General features: G+C 43.7%; 1 protein-coding gene across 1 annotated transcript in view; it reads left to right on the top strand.

Annotated features, from left to right (window-relative positions):
* The window catches only part of MYO1D (myosin ID), a 150,533-nt gene that overhangs the window by 99,186 nt on the left and 38,665 nt on the right, over positions 1 to 12,682 (top strand). The window contains exon 21 of the mRNA XM_067311999.1: positions 578 to 732. Within this exon, the coding sequence (XP_067168100.1) occupies positions 578 to 732 (155 nt within the window). The remainder of the gene's footprint in view (positions 1 to 577; positions 733 to 12,682) is intronic.

Below are 12,682 nucleotides of genomic sequence, written 5' to 3'. Positions count from 1 at the left end.
GCAACTTATATTCTTCACCAAGTTGCTTTTAGGAAGCTTCATTCTTGTGTTATCTGCATATCATTACATCTCCAGGGCTGTTGTATGTGAATTTGAGTGGAAAACATGGTTGCTGGCCAGACTCATCACTGTTGTTGGTTTTCTTTGAAAAGAAAAAAAAAACAAAACAGGTTTGTGGCTCTTCCACTTCATGATGTGGTGTCATCCGATCTGAGACTTTTGGGAAAGCAAGCCCTCCTGTTATAACTAGCCCGTCCTCATGCGCTCCCTTCAGATCTGGTGAATGGGACATGGTATTGAATGCATAGAAGAAGTCTAGATGGTCTGAAAAACTTCCTCATCGATCCCAATCATTCAGTTGGGCTGTTGACTTCCAAAAAAAAGTCAACAGTCTTTTGAGAGGAGTGCCTAAGGCCTGCATATTGCCATTCCCCTGAACATTGCTTTCTCTAGTAGCAGTAGAAATTGAAATACAGCATGGCACATTGGAGAGGAAAGCCTCGTTTGCAAGAACAAGTCTGGCAAGTAGCAAAGATGCATCAAGGTATGTAACGGTGCTCTTGCTTTCTCTTCACAGTTGATAGGATTGAGCGTCTCCAATGGAAAGGACCAGCTCGTGGTCTTCCACACGAAGGACAACAAGGATCTCATCGTCTGTCTCTTCAGCAAACAGCCACCTAATGACAGCAGGATTGGAGAGCTGGTGGGAGTCCTGGCAAGCCACTTCAAGAGGTCAGTGTTGGGTTTGGATTTTTTCGAAAACTCGATCTAGCACACCAAATCGGAGACTTCCCCTCGAGTCATTTTGATGCCAGGCCTGAGTTTTATCAGTGTTAACTTCACTGCGTTATTTTGATACTGGAGCAGCATTTCGTCCTGTATTTTTGGGACATGCTTCTCAGCAACCACAGTTTGGTTGATCCTTCTGCCTTCCTTGTGTGTGCTTGTTGGAGCGTGGGTATTTGAAGACAAACATCACTGAACATGCGTTTTGAGTGTGGAACGATGTCTCATCGATACTTTTTACTGTCAAACTCTTAATGTGTAACATTAACACATAACTGTTTCTTTCTCAAATTCTATTTCCCCTACCTCCAATATCAGTAGATCATTCAGTGCTTGAGCTGCAAAATGTCATCTCTGTTTCCTTGCAGATCGTCTTCTCTTGCAGATCACAGTGCAAAATCTGTTTTCGTGGTGGACTGAACGCTTCAGTGCATTGAGCTTGTTGTAGCTATAGCTGAACTAGCAATAATGAACTTTATACCACAGAGTGAGTTTGGGACTGTCCACCTAATCTGCACAGCAGTGACTGCATGGCAGGCAGTCTCATAAAAATAACTATCTAGAGAAATGGCCAGTGGAGGGGACAGACCTTCAGAGTTGTTCTCTCGTTCCTCCAGAACAGATTCGTTGCAAGAATCGATGTTGACCAGCATCACGTGCAGCATTGGCTTTTGCCTTTCACAGTATCATGCTTTGTTTATGACCAGTAAAGAGGAGTGTTTGTAGGTAAATATTCATGCAGATCTACTAGTGGCAGGATGGTGAGATTGAATTTGGATTATGTTAGGTCCCTAGATTTTTTTTTTTGCGAATTCAAGAAGAGCGTGCCAGTTTAGCTGCTTCTCACCACTAGAACGTAAAATTAACATTTGACTCTGCTGCTGGATGTAAGTGCTAAATTCATCAGAAATTAATTCTGAGCATTACAATACCTTGTTTTGAGAAATTTGGTGCCGAAAAGCAACAGAAAACGTTCTGTGTTTTTTCCCTTCACCTAAATATAGCTTAATTTGCAAATGTAGCTGCTCTTGAAAGCTCAGGAGGTTATGGGTGTATATCCTGTAAAGAAACACTTCATTTCTGGAATCCTGCAGTAGCTTGAGCTCTTTGACATGTTTGATGTGTTTTGAGCAAAAGTGAACTTTTTCAGATGTTCTTTAGTGCCTTAATGAGTCTCTAATGTTGGAAAGAGCTAGGAAATCACAAAAATCTTCCATTCATTGCTTGCACCCTAGATTCTGTATTTTCATCCTGTTTTGCTGTTCCTTTGACTCAGGCATTGCAGCAAAGTACCCCAGCCGTTTTGTCGTGTATCCAGCATAGCTCAGTATGAGGCATATATATACCTTTATAAGAAAGTATATTATGTGGCCATCAGTATAAAATATTATGCATTTCGTATAAGAATATAAACTATTGATTTTTAATTTCTTATGCTGATTTAGCAATGGCATTTTTATCAAAAAAAAGAATGTTTTACTTTCATCCATGTAATCACTGTCTGTGCTAGAACGGCAGTTAAATACTCTTATTTGCTGTTTAATCTTCCCTTAACGCAATATTAGTATTTTTTACTGCAAATGACAACTCTCAGCACAGCCAGATAAATGGGAGAGGTGGTGTAAAAGCAGGGGTTTTTTTTCCAATGACTGATAAAAGTTAGCGGTTTAATGGTAATTGTACCCCTTACAGGCACAGCTCGTGTTTCGTTTTCTAAATATCCAAACCTGAGGCTTTCCCTCATCAAAGCAATACCTGTAAATCAAAACAGAAGGCAACAGTCTTGTTTTCAGCCAGTTTCAATTTCCTAAGAGTGCCAAAATCCCGTCAGTGAATGGGATTAGCTGACCCGTTGCTCGAGAGGCACTTTGGGAATTCCTCATTATGGGGGATTATAGCGGAAAGCCGCAGCGTGCCTAATGGCGAGTATCAGGTTTGTCTGTCGTGCTTGTCGGAAGCTGGTTTCCATGGAAAGTGAGTGGATCCGGCAGTAAAATGTGGAGTCTGAAAGCTCAATTTTTGGGTGACCCGGTAATGTGACTTCAGAGCTGTGCTACAGCTGTGACTTGAGGAGAGCAACGTGTCTTGGATTACAAGGTGGTTATAGGACGGGGGGTCTCATTTAAGGTCTTCTCCACGAGTACAAAGTAATTTCCAGCTTTCTCGATACCGGTCCTGAAATCGCTGTTATAGGTTCTAGCCAGGATAAGGTTGCACAGCCACGCTTGGTTATATATAGCGTAATATATAATGCTGCTGGTGTAATAAAGCCTTGTAAAATTCTGTGACGACTGGTATTAACTTCTAAGAAAGATTAGGAGGAGACTGGTGGTGACACCTTATGATGTCTAGACCTTCTCATTCAGGGGCTTTAGCTTTTTTATAATTTTTCCAAACTCTTGGAGCTGGAAATTTCCATGCTGACATGTCTCAGGTTAGGAATTTTGGAAATTTTCAGCGAATTTTGGCATTTTAGAGAACAGCGTTTAGAGGAAATATTTTTAGACGTTACATTCTTGCGGCTGCTTTTAGATAAGTTATGTTGTCCCTGTTCGAAGGTATAAGAGCTTCAAAGTTGGGAGTTTACTGCTGGGAGCTCACATCTTTTCCCTTTTCCCATGAAAATCTACCTGAATATCCATCTTTTCAAAATTACTATTAGTAGTAGTATTCTTAGCTTCAGATTGTGATCACAGATTAGTATTTAAATAGCATAAAAATTGTGTAGTGCATCTATGAGCTAACATTTTGCAATGCTGAAAATTCTGCAAATGTGGCCACAGTCAGTTCATGTCTGCCTAGAGACAGTGGGTAGACGTGTCCATGAACTTGATATGGTCTCTTCTAGGAGTGAGAGTGGACATAAAAGGGCGAAGATTATCAGCCGGGAGAGGACTTCTCATCCCTTCCATCTCTTACACCCAAGTTGCTTCTGGGTCCTTAAGCCTTTAGAAGATTTCTTGACTGGTCAGCCCAACTTATTGAGGACTCTTTCTTGATGTACCTCAAAGTTGTGCTTCACCAAAGAAGACCTGATGCTAACCAGTGTCCAAAGCCCTAATTCCTTTTACTCTCATCCTCCTGTGAATCTTGCCCTGTGTGTCTGAACTCACGTTTCTGCTTCTCCCTGCAGTATGAATGCGAAGTGTCCTGATCTAAACACCCCTGATTGCAAAGGCAACTCAGACGTCCCACCTAAGGTTACTGAGACGCATCCTTCGTTTCTGAGCATTGTGCCCATTCTGCAGCACGTCCTAACTGAAAGAATTTATCTATTTTTTTGTCCACGTTAAAACACGCGTGGTGTCTTCTGTTCAACTTAGGGCGACCTGAGCTGCACGGGTATCGGTGGCTCGTTATCCTCATTGCTTTCTGCTCCGCTAATCCCTGTGTTGTCTGCAGCCCTGGTCGCTGGTTTTCTTCCAGGCTTGCTGAAAGGAGAGGGGAGCTGAAAGAACGTTAAAAAGCAATCCCTGCAGAGCGCCGGCGAAAAATCGCTTGCCTAAGGGTAATTTTGTGTTTTCCATTGCGCTTTGAGAGCTGTCGGCCAATTTTAATCATTGGTGTGCGCTGGATTAATTTTCTTGAGCTCCGGCTTCTTAAGCTGGCATGTCTCGGAGCCAGTTGCGCTGGCGCTGTTATACTACTGTCCAAACAGTAATTCATAAAAACGGGTATCAGACTAGTATGCTGGGCTCTAGGTGCCACTAAAGCATATTACTCTGCTTTCATTTTTTGCTGGAGGTCCACGTGTGCAAGGACTCACGTGCGAGACTCTTTCTGGCCCAGCGTGAAGGTGCCTTACGCCGCTCCTCGGCTTTCTCTTTTACACGCATTCAGTGCTGTAATTGCTCCAGCGGCGCGTTTCGTTACATTAGTGGGGACAGCAGCAATTTATTTCATTGGGGAAGCAGAAAAATTTGGTTATTTGAATCCGCTTCGTATACACGTACCTCTTGTGCATGTAGTATAGGAGAGTGTGTGTATACATATATATAATGCTAAAAAAAAAATAAATAAAGGAGGGAGGAGGAAAATCTGTCCCATCGACCTTTCAGAACAGACTGAAATACAACCGTGCTCGGCATAAGGTGGACGGTTTATTAAGCCCGATTGCCGTAGGGCAGCACCTTTCTACAACGCCCGCCTCGCTTAAAATACAGCTGAGGCTTGCACTGATTGCTTGCCCCTCATTCCTGGAAATAAGAGGGAGACCAAAGCTGAGCTTGGGGCTGCGGAGTCCTGAGCTTTGGTGGCTTCTCATGGTATCTCCGCTTTAGGGCATTCAAAAAGCCTTTAGTCTCCGAAATCTGCTTTTTTTTGGCTCATATACATCTCCAAAGCCATCGCTCTAGTTAGAGTATTTCTATTCTATGCAGGCAGGCCACGCTTTAAAACGAAGCTCTGCTTGAGACTCTATAGGTAACGGCCTTGCTCGAGGTGTTGTAAAGCAGTTAATTGTCCTGATCTGACTGTGCTTGGAAGTGCTTGAAACTGCCGCATTGAAACGCAGTAGCTGTTTCATCAGAAACAGAAAATGGGAAGAAAAATGCACTTCTGGCTGCTTTTCTAGAGTCGAAAGCGTGAGCCGTAAATATTTGTCACGCGACAATTGCTTTAAAAATTTGGGTGAGCGCAATATGCCCTTAATCCCCCCCCCCCGAACCGCATAAATTGAACGTCAGAATCAAACCTAACCAGAACTGCAGGCAATTTGGGGAGATTAAATGTGTTTGGTGTGAGTAGAGGAACTTGCAAATGTGTTTTCTGCGTTTTTGCTCGTGGTAGCAATACATGTTGTGGCAAACAGAGCTTCCCGCGAGCGCATTTAAGTGAAAGATTCTTAAATTTGTCATTATCTTAATGGCGATGTTTAAGGTTAAACGCCGAGAATGCTGCCTGCTGGGTGATTTTTGCTAACAGCGTGAATGCTGAGACGTTTGCCAGATAGATGGAAAGAAGCTCTTTAAATACACATTTTCAATGCATTGTGCATGTGCGAGCACGAGCGTTTTATATAATTTCGATGTCGTCTGTAATAAAAGAGGAGATTGAGCGTGATTCTGTTTTGTTTGTATTGGGGAAATAAATATATGCTCAGTTTGATTATGAATACAATCTGGAACACAAATCGTTCAGCAGGGTGGGGATCCCGTTTGCTTAAAATCTGTTCTGTAATCTTTATTTTAATTTGCTCCGCTGATGCGCCTTAGCAGACCTTCCTGCTCAGGCCCTGCTACGATGCAAAAGGTCAAAAAGGCTTTGAGCTGTCATCCGAACGCTCTTTAACACGGAAACACAGCTGAAACCGTCCCTCTCTTAAAATTGTGTGCAACCTCGTTTCGCTGCGGACACTGCCGGCGCTGCGCGCGTGCCGTTCACTCCGTGAGCTCGAGCAGAAGTCGGCGGCGGCACTGATCGATCCTCGCGCTTCCCCGGGACGGAGAGAAAGCGGAGCCTGAGCTGTGATTTGCAAAACCTCCGGGCCGGTCCCCCGTAACGCAGAAAATCTCCGCACAAAGGAAGGCTGTTGCGAGCGCTGGTATCAAATTAATCCGTCGTTTAAGCTTTGGGAACGCAAGGAAAATTATCTGGTAGTGGCAACGGGCATCAGCCGCGCGTGCAGCCAGACCGGCGATGAGCACTCGTTAAATTTTGGTCTATGCTCGTGATTTCTTGCAGGCTGGATGGGATGAAAAGGAGTTCGGTGCCGCTTCGGAAAGCCGGCGTGCAAAAACCAGCTGCTCCTAAATTGCTATTTCGTCCCGTTTGTCCTGTGTCGCTGCTGCCAGCTAACCTGTGCCTAGTCTCGAGCTGGCCGTGTCGGGGGCTGACCCTGTAAAATTGTTGTCAGTGGAGAGTAAAGAAGTTCATTTTTTATATAGGATTTCTATTCGTAATAAGCTTTTCGTAAAATTGTGCTCCGTTCGGGGAGGTGGGAGCCCTAAACTGCAGTTAACTATCAGTTTTTAAGCACCAGGTACTCAACTCTGCAGAAGGGGAAAAACTCTGCAAAAGGAAAAATAGATAATATTTTTATATATGTAATAATATATATATTTATATATATATATATAAAATATAGAATAGTTTCCTTATCGTGAAGGAATACATACACTGGCCAAATTGGCTTAATTTCCCTTACCTTGTCTTGGCGACTTAGAAAACATTCTCTAGGATTTAGCTAAAACTTCCCTTTGACTAATTGACAATGTTCCTAATCATTTCTGGTAATTCCTGTGCAGATTTGTCGGCTGTACAGTTATAGCTTGGATTAAGAAATGCAAATTTTCCTTTGGAAAATACGTGGCCTGGAGGAAAGCTTTGCTGCTTTCGGGGACTTGAGGGCATGGTGTGGAGGAGTCCTAGTGCGCCGCCTGCAAGCGCGTTCTCAGCATCATCCTCTTTCTCAATTCTTCTCTATTTTGGAAAAAAAAAGGTTCTTCAGCTGTTGCTGCTTCCTAGCTTTTTTAGAAGTCTGTCCTGCTAGAAGGGAACTTGTTAAGGACATCGGAAGAGGTTTGTTTCTTCTCTTAAAACTCAACTTCCCAATGCTGCTGCTGTGTCAGAGTTCGGTCGCTGTTTCCGTGTTGGATCCTGAACTCCGTGAGCAGTGAAACCTTCCCCAGCTCCCATGCCAGGGATAAAGTATCTCTTCGTTATACTTGTCGGTATGTTCCTGACATAGCGAACGTAACTTAATCTCTGACAGTCCTGGATTTGTTATTTTGAGGGTAAAGTGAGCCACAGGGGGGTTTGGCCTTTCAAGATGCCGAGCTCAATTTGTGCTGTAAAATTTTGAATCCTTAATTTGGCTGCTTGACCTTGTTTCTAAATCTAAAAGTCAATTCCTTTGCCCGATAACTTGAATGGGAGCAATTTATTATGTTTTATGATCTTCCTCTGAGTACAAAGATGTTTGTTGGTCAGCTTTTCCTTCCTTAGCCTGCATGTGCCTCATTCTCGTTGTCAACACGGTTCCTGCCTATGATTCAGTGGAAGGAGGACTCTTCTGTGGCTGAGACGTTCAAGTTGCTTTATATCCGTGCATAACGTTGATGCTTTCCGTTTTGTAAGCAGAATCTGGATGCTAAAGGTCCATGAAAATGTTGAGAGCCCTCCTGGGATGGAGAGCTTGGTGGAAGGGAGAAGTTGTTGGAGCTTGATGCACTTTGAAGGGGTTTGACTTTTCCCATGGTTAGTCGCTTGGCGTTTTCTGAAACTGTTCTGTTTTCTGGAAGTTTCCTATGGGACACTTGATCATTAAATACCTTGAAAGTTTAGAAGTAGCTTTCAGCAGTGACTATAATTCCTATGCAAATAACTTGCTAGTGACCCAAAGCTGCTTTTCAGCCCACCACACCGCTGGGATGTATTACTCATAAATGCTGCCTTGTCTTATTAGCCTTCTGCAAAGTGCTGTTGGAGTTGCTCGGCTTGTTCCCTGTCTCCAGCTAGTGGATCCGCTGGGCCAAAGCGGCTGAATCCGATCTGTTCTTGGACAGCCTATGGCAGCGGTGTGGAGCTGGAAGGGTTGGTGGTGGGCCGGGTCGGAGAGTAGCGTTTACACTGGCAGAACCTGATCAGTATGTTTTGCAGTGCCCTGGAATAGAAAATTCAGACCCGTCCTCCTCCTCTTCCTCCTCTCCAGCCCTTAGAGAAAGAGTCGTATTTTAACCTTTAATGTGTTAACCTTTGAATATTTTAGGGCACTTAACATTTTCTGTGCCCTTTTATGGGGCCCTGTCCAGCTCCATCCTTTTCTCGAGAAATTTATGGTCAGAATATAAAAACAATTAAAGAAAGCACGCTTGGGTAATCGTCGTGGTGCAGCAATATGGAATTTGTGCATTAAGCCACTAGGGCACCAGCCTTCCCAATTAAACTTTGCTTTTGATATAGCACATTATGGATTTTCCCCAGAGAAGGTAATATACTGTGTGAGTAGGTGAATGGGAATTTTTTATTTTGCAGGGATGTTTCATTTGCAGAAGTGCTTCTTACGGGCTTTCCGCTATATTTCATGTATTAATTTTTACACTTTTTTGGCCACGTTATTATTTTCCATTTTAAACTACGGCTCTTGGCATTCAGTCAAGGCTCGGCGAGTTCAAAACTAAACATTGCTTTGGTCCACGCAAAGGTGGACCGGAAAGCTTCTGGTAAGGAGACATTGGCGGCGTAAACCGTAATACAAAAATCCGGAGTTTCCTCATGAAGCAGAACGTGGCGCCACAGGGCATCTTCTACAGGATGGGTCGGACCTCGCGGAGTTGCGCTGCCAGCTGTATGTACGTAGCTCCCCAAGTAAAGGTTGTAAATACTCATGATCTTGCTGTTGGGTTGATTCTCAAGCAAAGCATTGGCTACCTGCTGTTCCAAGAGCCTTTCCTCCCTCGCAGACAGATGGTCCCAAGTTGGCTGTCCTTCCCGTGGCTGAGTTTCACCAGCAAGGCAGGATTATCGAGCTGTCAAAGGCCCCATCTGCCCTGAGCAGCTGTCCTGGCATTTGTCCGTCGGTGCGCTGGGAACCTCCGCCTTCCGCAAATCTCAGGCATATCAAACTTTGATATTTTTTTTTTGTTTTATTTGGTGGGGGTTGTAATGTGTGCCATCTGCCTCACGTGCTCAAGCAAAGGGATATTTAGAAAAAAGAAAGGAAAAGAGAAGAAATCTTGTGTTTGCTTCTCTTTAATAGCTTCTTTTTAATCTTCTACACTCCCCTCGTAGTTTGTGGACTACCATAGCTATTCCAAGCGTTGTTTTACTTAAGATTTTTTTCAAAAACCATAGGCTTGGGCTAACCATGGATGCAGATACGTTTTTGGCGTCAACGCAGGGCTTGAAATCCGTGCAAACTCCGTTCGTCCGCTGACTGTAAGATCTTGGCCAAAATGCTTAACCTGTTTCCTTCCCTGCAACGTGGAGCGACGACGCAGACAGACCTAAGAGGTGCCGTCAGCATCCGCGAGCAAATGATTACAAAGCTCCTGAGATTAAAAATGTTTCATAGGCGACGCTTAAATATTAGCATAAGTTGATGCATTCAGCATTTGTTGCCAGTGAGTCACAGGCTGGGTAGGGTTCCTGCTTTGAGCATCGTTATTTCTGATTAAAAGCGCTTGCTGGCCGTCTGCTCGTCGGCTCCGCGGACCAGCAGTTCGTGCACAAGCTCCTGAACAACTTGTGTCTTTTAACTGCCCGTTTTTCCATTTTTGAGAGAGCTGCTAAATGTCAAAAAAGATGCTTTGTAAACCCAAGACAAAAACTATTTTCAGGGCCTTTAAAACTTTTAAAGGGGTGAAAGTTTAATAAAATAGGCTCCCCAGCTTTTCAAAATCTGTTTGAAACAATGGGGAAAACATGCATTTTCTTATCTAAGTCTTTGGACATTTGATAAATCTCCCATCAGAAATACTTCTATTACTTACATTCTCATGTAAAATAAAAATATTGTACCCATGAACAAAATTTCCCTTTTGGTTTTTCACTTTGTGGCATTTTTTGGCAAAGCCGAAGTTTTGTCTTTTCAGCTCACGTTCCTTCTATTTAGCTCTCACCAAGTTCATTGCATCTTGTGAACTCCGTATTCGAATGGTTCTCAGGGAGGTACTCTGTTCCCGAGACTGCTCTTTAGTGACCCTGCTGCATAATTAAGCCATTTTTATGGGTTGTTTTTGTTTTGTTTTTCTGGAAAGTGCAGTGCATCTATCTGATAAAATCTGGATGTGGTTAAGAGACCTTCCTTGATGCTTGATGCTTTTTGAAAACATCTAAGGAACCTAATTTTTAATTAGAGACTACAAACTTGCTAAAAGTGTTGTGTCTCAAGAAGTCTTCTGGAGCCAAGGTCAAATAAATTAGTGTCTAAATGTGGCTGTACAAACCTGACTTTGCCAAAAAGAGAAAAAGAAACCTGTTGATTCTTGGCAGACTTTATAGCTTTTACTTTTGTCTTTTTACAAAAGATTTAATGTCTGAGCTGACTTTTTTTTTAGTTTTCTGTTAAAAAAAAGCACAGCGGAAAGAGAAAAGCCAGCACGTGGAAGCAAATTCGCAGTATAAATTGAAGCATATCGACTTAATATGTTGAGCCCAGCATATTGCTGGCCTTATAAATCCTCCTTTTCCAGCTTGCTCATTATGAAGCTTGGGAATACGGAGGAAGTGGTACAGAGCGGATGGAGATCGGCATATGCTTCCTCTCTCCTTCCCTTGAACCAGCAAGGCCAACAGACTCATTTTGTGAAAGATGTGACAACCGCCGCACGTGGAGGATGTTACGGCTGAAGTTACAGCTAGGAGAAACCTTCTTGCTTGCTTGATTTGGCAGCTGTTTCTTGCTTTGCCATCCGGTTCCTGCTGGTGTGCTGGGCAATGTTCAGCAGATCTCTGGACATCAAGTCGCAACCGAGGAGGAGGAAAAAAAAAAATCTTCAGCGGGGCAGTCGCCTGTCTGGAAATGCAGGGCAAATTGCTTAATTACAGTTTTAAGAAAGGACGCAAAGAAGAAATTTGGCTCAAAGACTTGTAAGAAAATTGGACTGGATCAGAAGAGCCAGTGGGACAGGTTGGGAGCTGCTCGGCATCAGCGAGAAAGGTTGCAGCATTGCTGAAGAAAGGTTTCACCTCACTTTTTTCATTCATATGAAACCAGACAGCAATATTGCATGAAGCTTTCTTCCTTAGATGGTGAGGGGGCAGAGGCTGTGAAGGGGGACGTGCCCTGGAGCGTGGCTGGAGAAGAAAAGGGACTTGGGACGATGGGCTCGTGCCCTGGAGGGCTTGTCCCTTGCTAACACTGTGTTTCTGTGCATTACAGAGCAGTTCGAAGGACAGGCTCCAAGAAAAGCTTTATCTTTTAGAAAGCAGAATTTCTTCCTTTTTGAGAAGCTATTTTTGACACCCGGTGGGGAGTAGTGTGAGATTCAGTAATGCTTCAGGGCTTTCTCCTTCAGCAGTGTGCATTATGCAGGCTTTCTGTTGCTCTCCGTCACCTTCCAGTAGAATCGCACGTGGGTTGTCTCTAAATGCACTTAATTTGTTTGGTTAGCATCTTGGGAGTACGTGACATCCTGGTGAGTTCGCGTGTGAGGCCTGTAAAGCATGACCTGGTTTCCGATCGCTGCACTATGAGCTGCGTTATCATTCAGAGATGCTTTAAAAAAAAAATTCCGCGTTTATAAAATGTCATCGTAAAGAATCTAGCCTTAAAATGTACTGCTGGTACCCGACTAATGGGGCAGATCATATTTAGTGCTCTAAAGCGTGGAAAGGATCAAAGTGACATGTTGTTTCGCCTTGAAAACTCAGATTTTTGAAGCAGAACACAAAGGTCTCGGAGGCAGGGGAGAGGCTGCAGATGACTTGCAGCACAGCTGCTTTGCTTTGGAGGAACGAAATGAGTTCAAACCAAATCGTTTCAAGGAGTATCTGCCGTAGCAATCCGTTGATTTAATGCTTCAGTCGGTGGCTCGAGCCACTTATCTTGCCATCTACTAGAGCCGAATCGTGCTGTAGCTAGATCTCGCCAGCCGTTCTGACGCGGCTCCGTGATATCCTTCCAGCACTTTGGAGCAACCTGTCTTTTTGGGAGAGTTCAAATGGGAGTGGTGGCAACTGCACATGCCTTCGGCATCTCCGCAGGGTTCCCTGTAACAGCAGCTGTTACAGGGATAAAAAATAATGAACTATTTTCATCAGATGACGTTCACTGGTTTGAGCAATAGTTGGCCAAATGCACTTCATGCGGTGGACTCGTTACCTACGTACGGACTAAGCAGTAGGAGAAGTTTGATTTCCAGAGTCCCTTGCTTCTCTGCAGTCTTCAGCTTGACCTGATGATTTAGGCGTAGCTCGTGCTCTTTCGTTACAGCTAGTTTTCGTCACAGATTTA

This window comes from Apteryx mantelli, chromosome 28, assembly GCF_036417845.1.
Source record: "Apteryx mantelli isolate bAptMan1 chromosome 28, bAptMan1.hap1, whole genome shotgun sequence".
Classification (NCBI taxonomy): Eukaryota; Metazoa; Chordata; class Aves; order Apterygiformes; family Apterygidae; genus Apteryx; species Apteryx mantelli.
The sequence above is the reverse complement of the archived record's forward strand: the minus strand, read 5'-3'. Positions and strand labels throughout refer to the sequence as shown.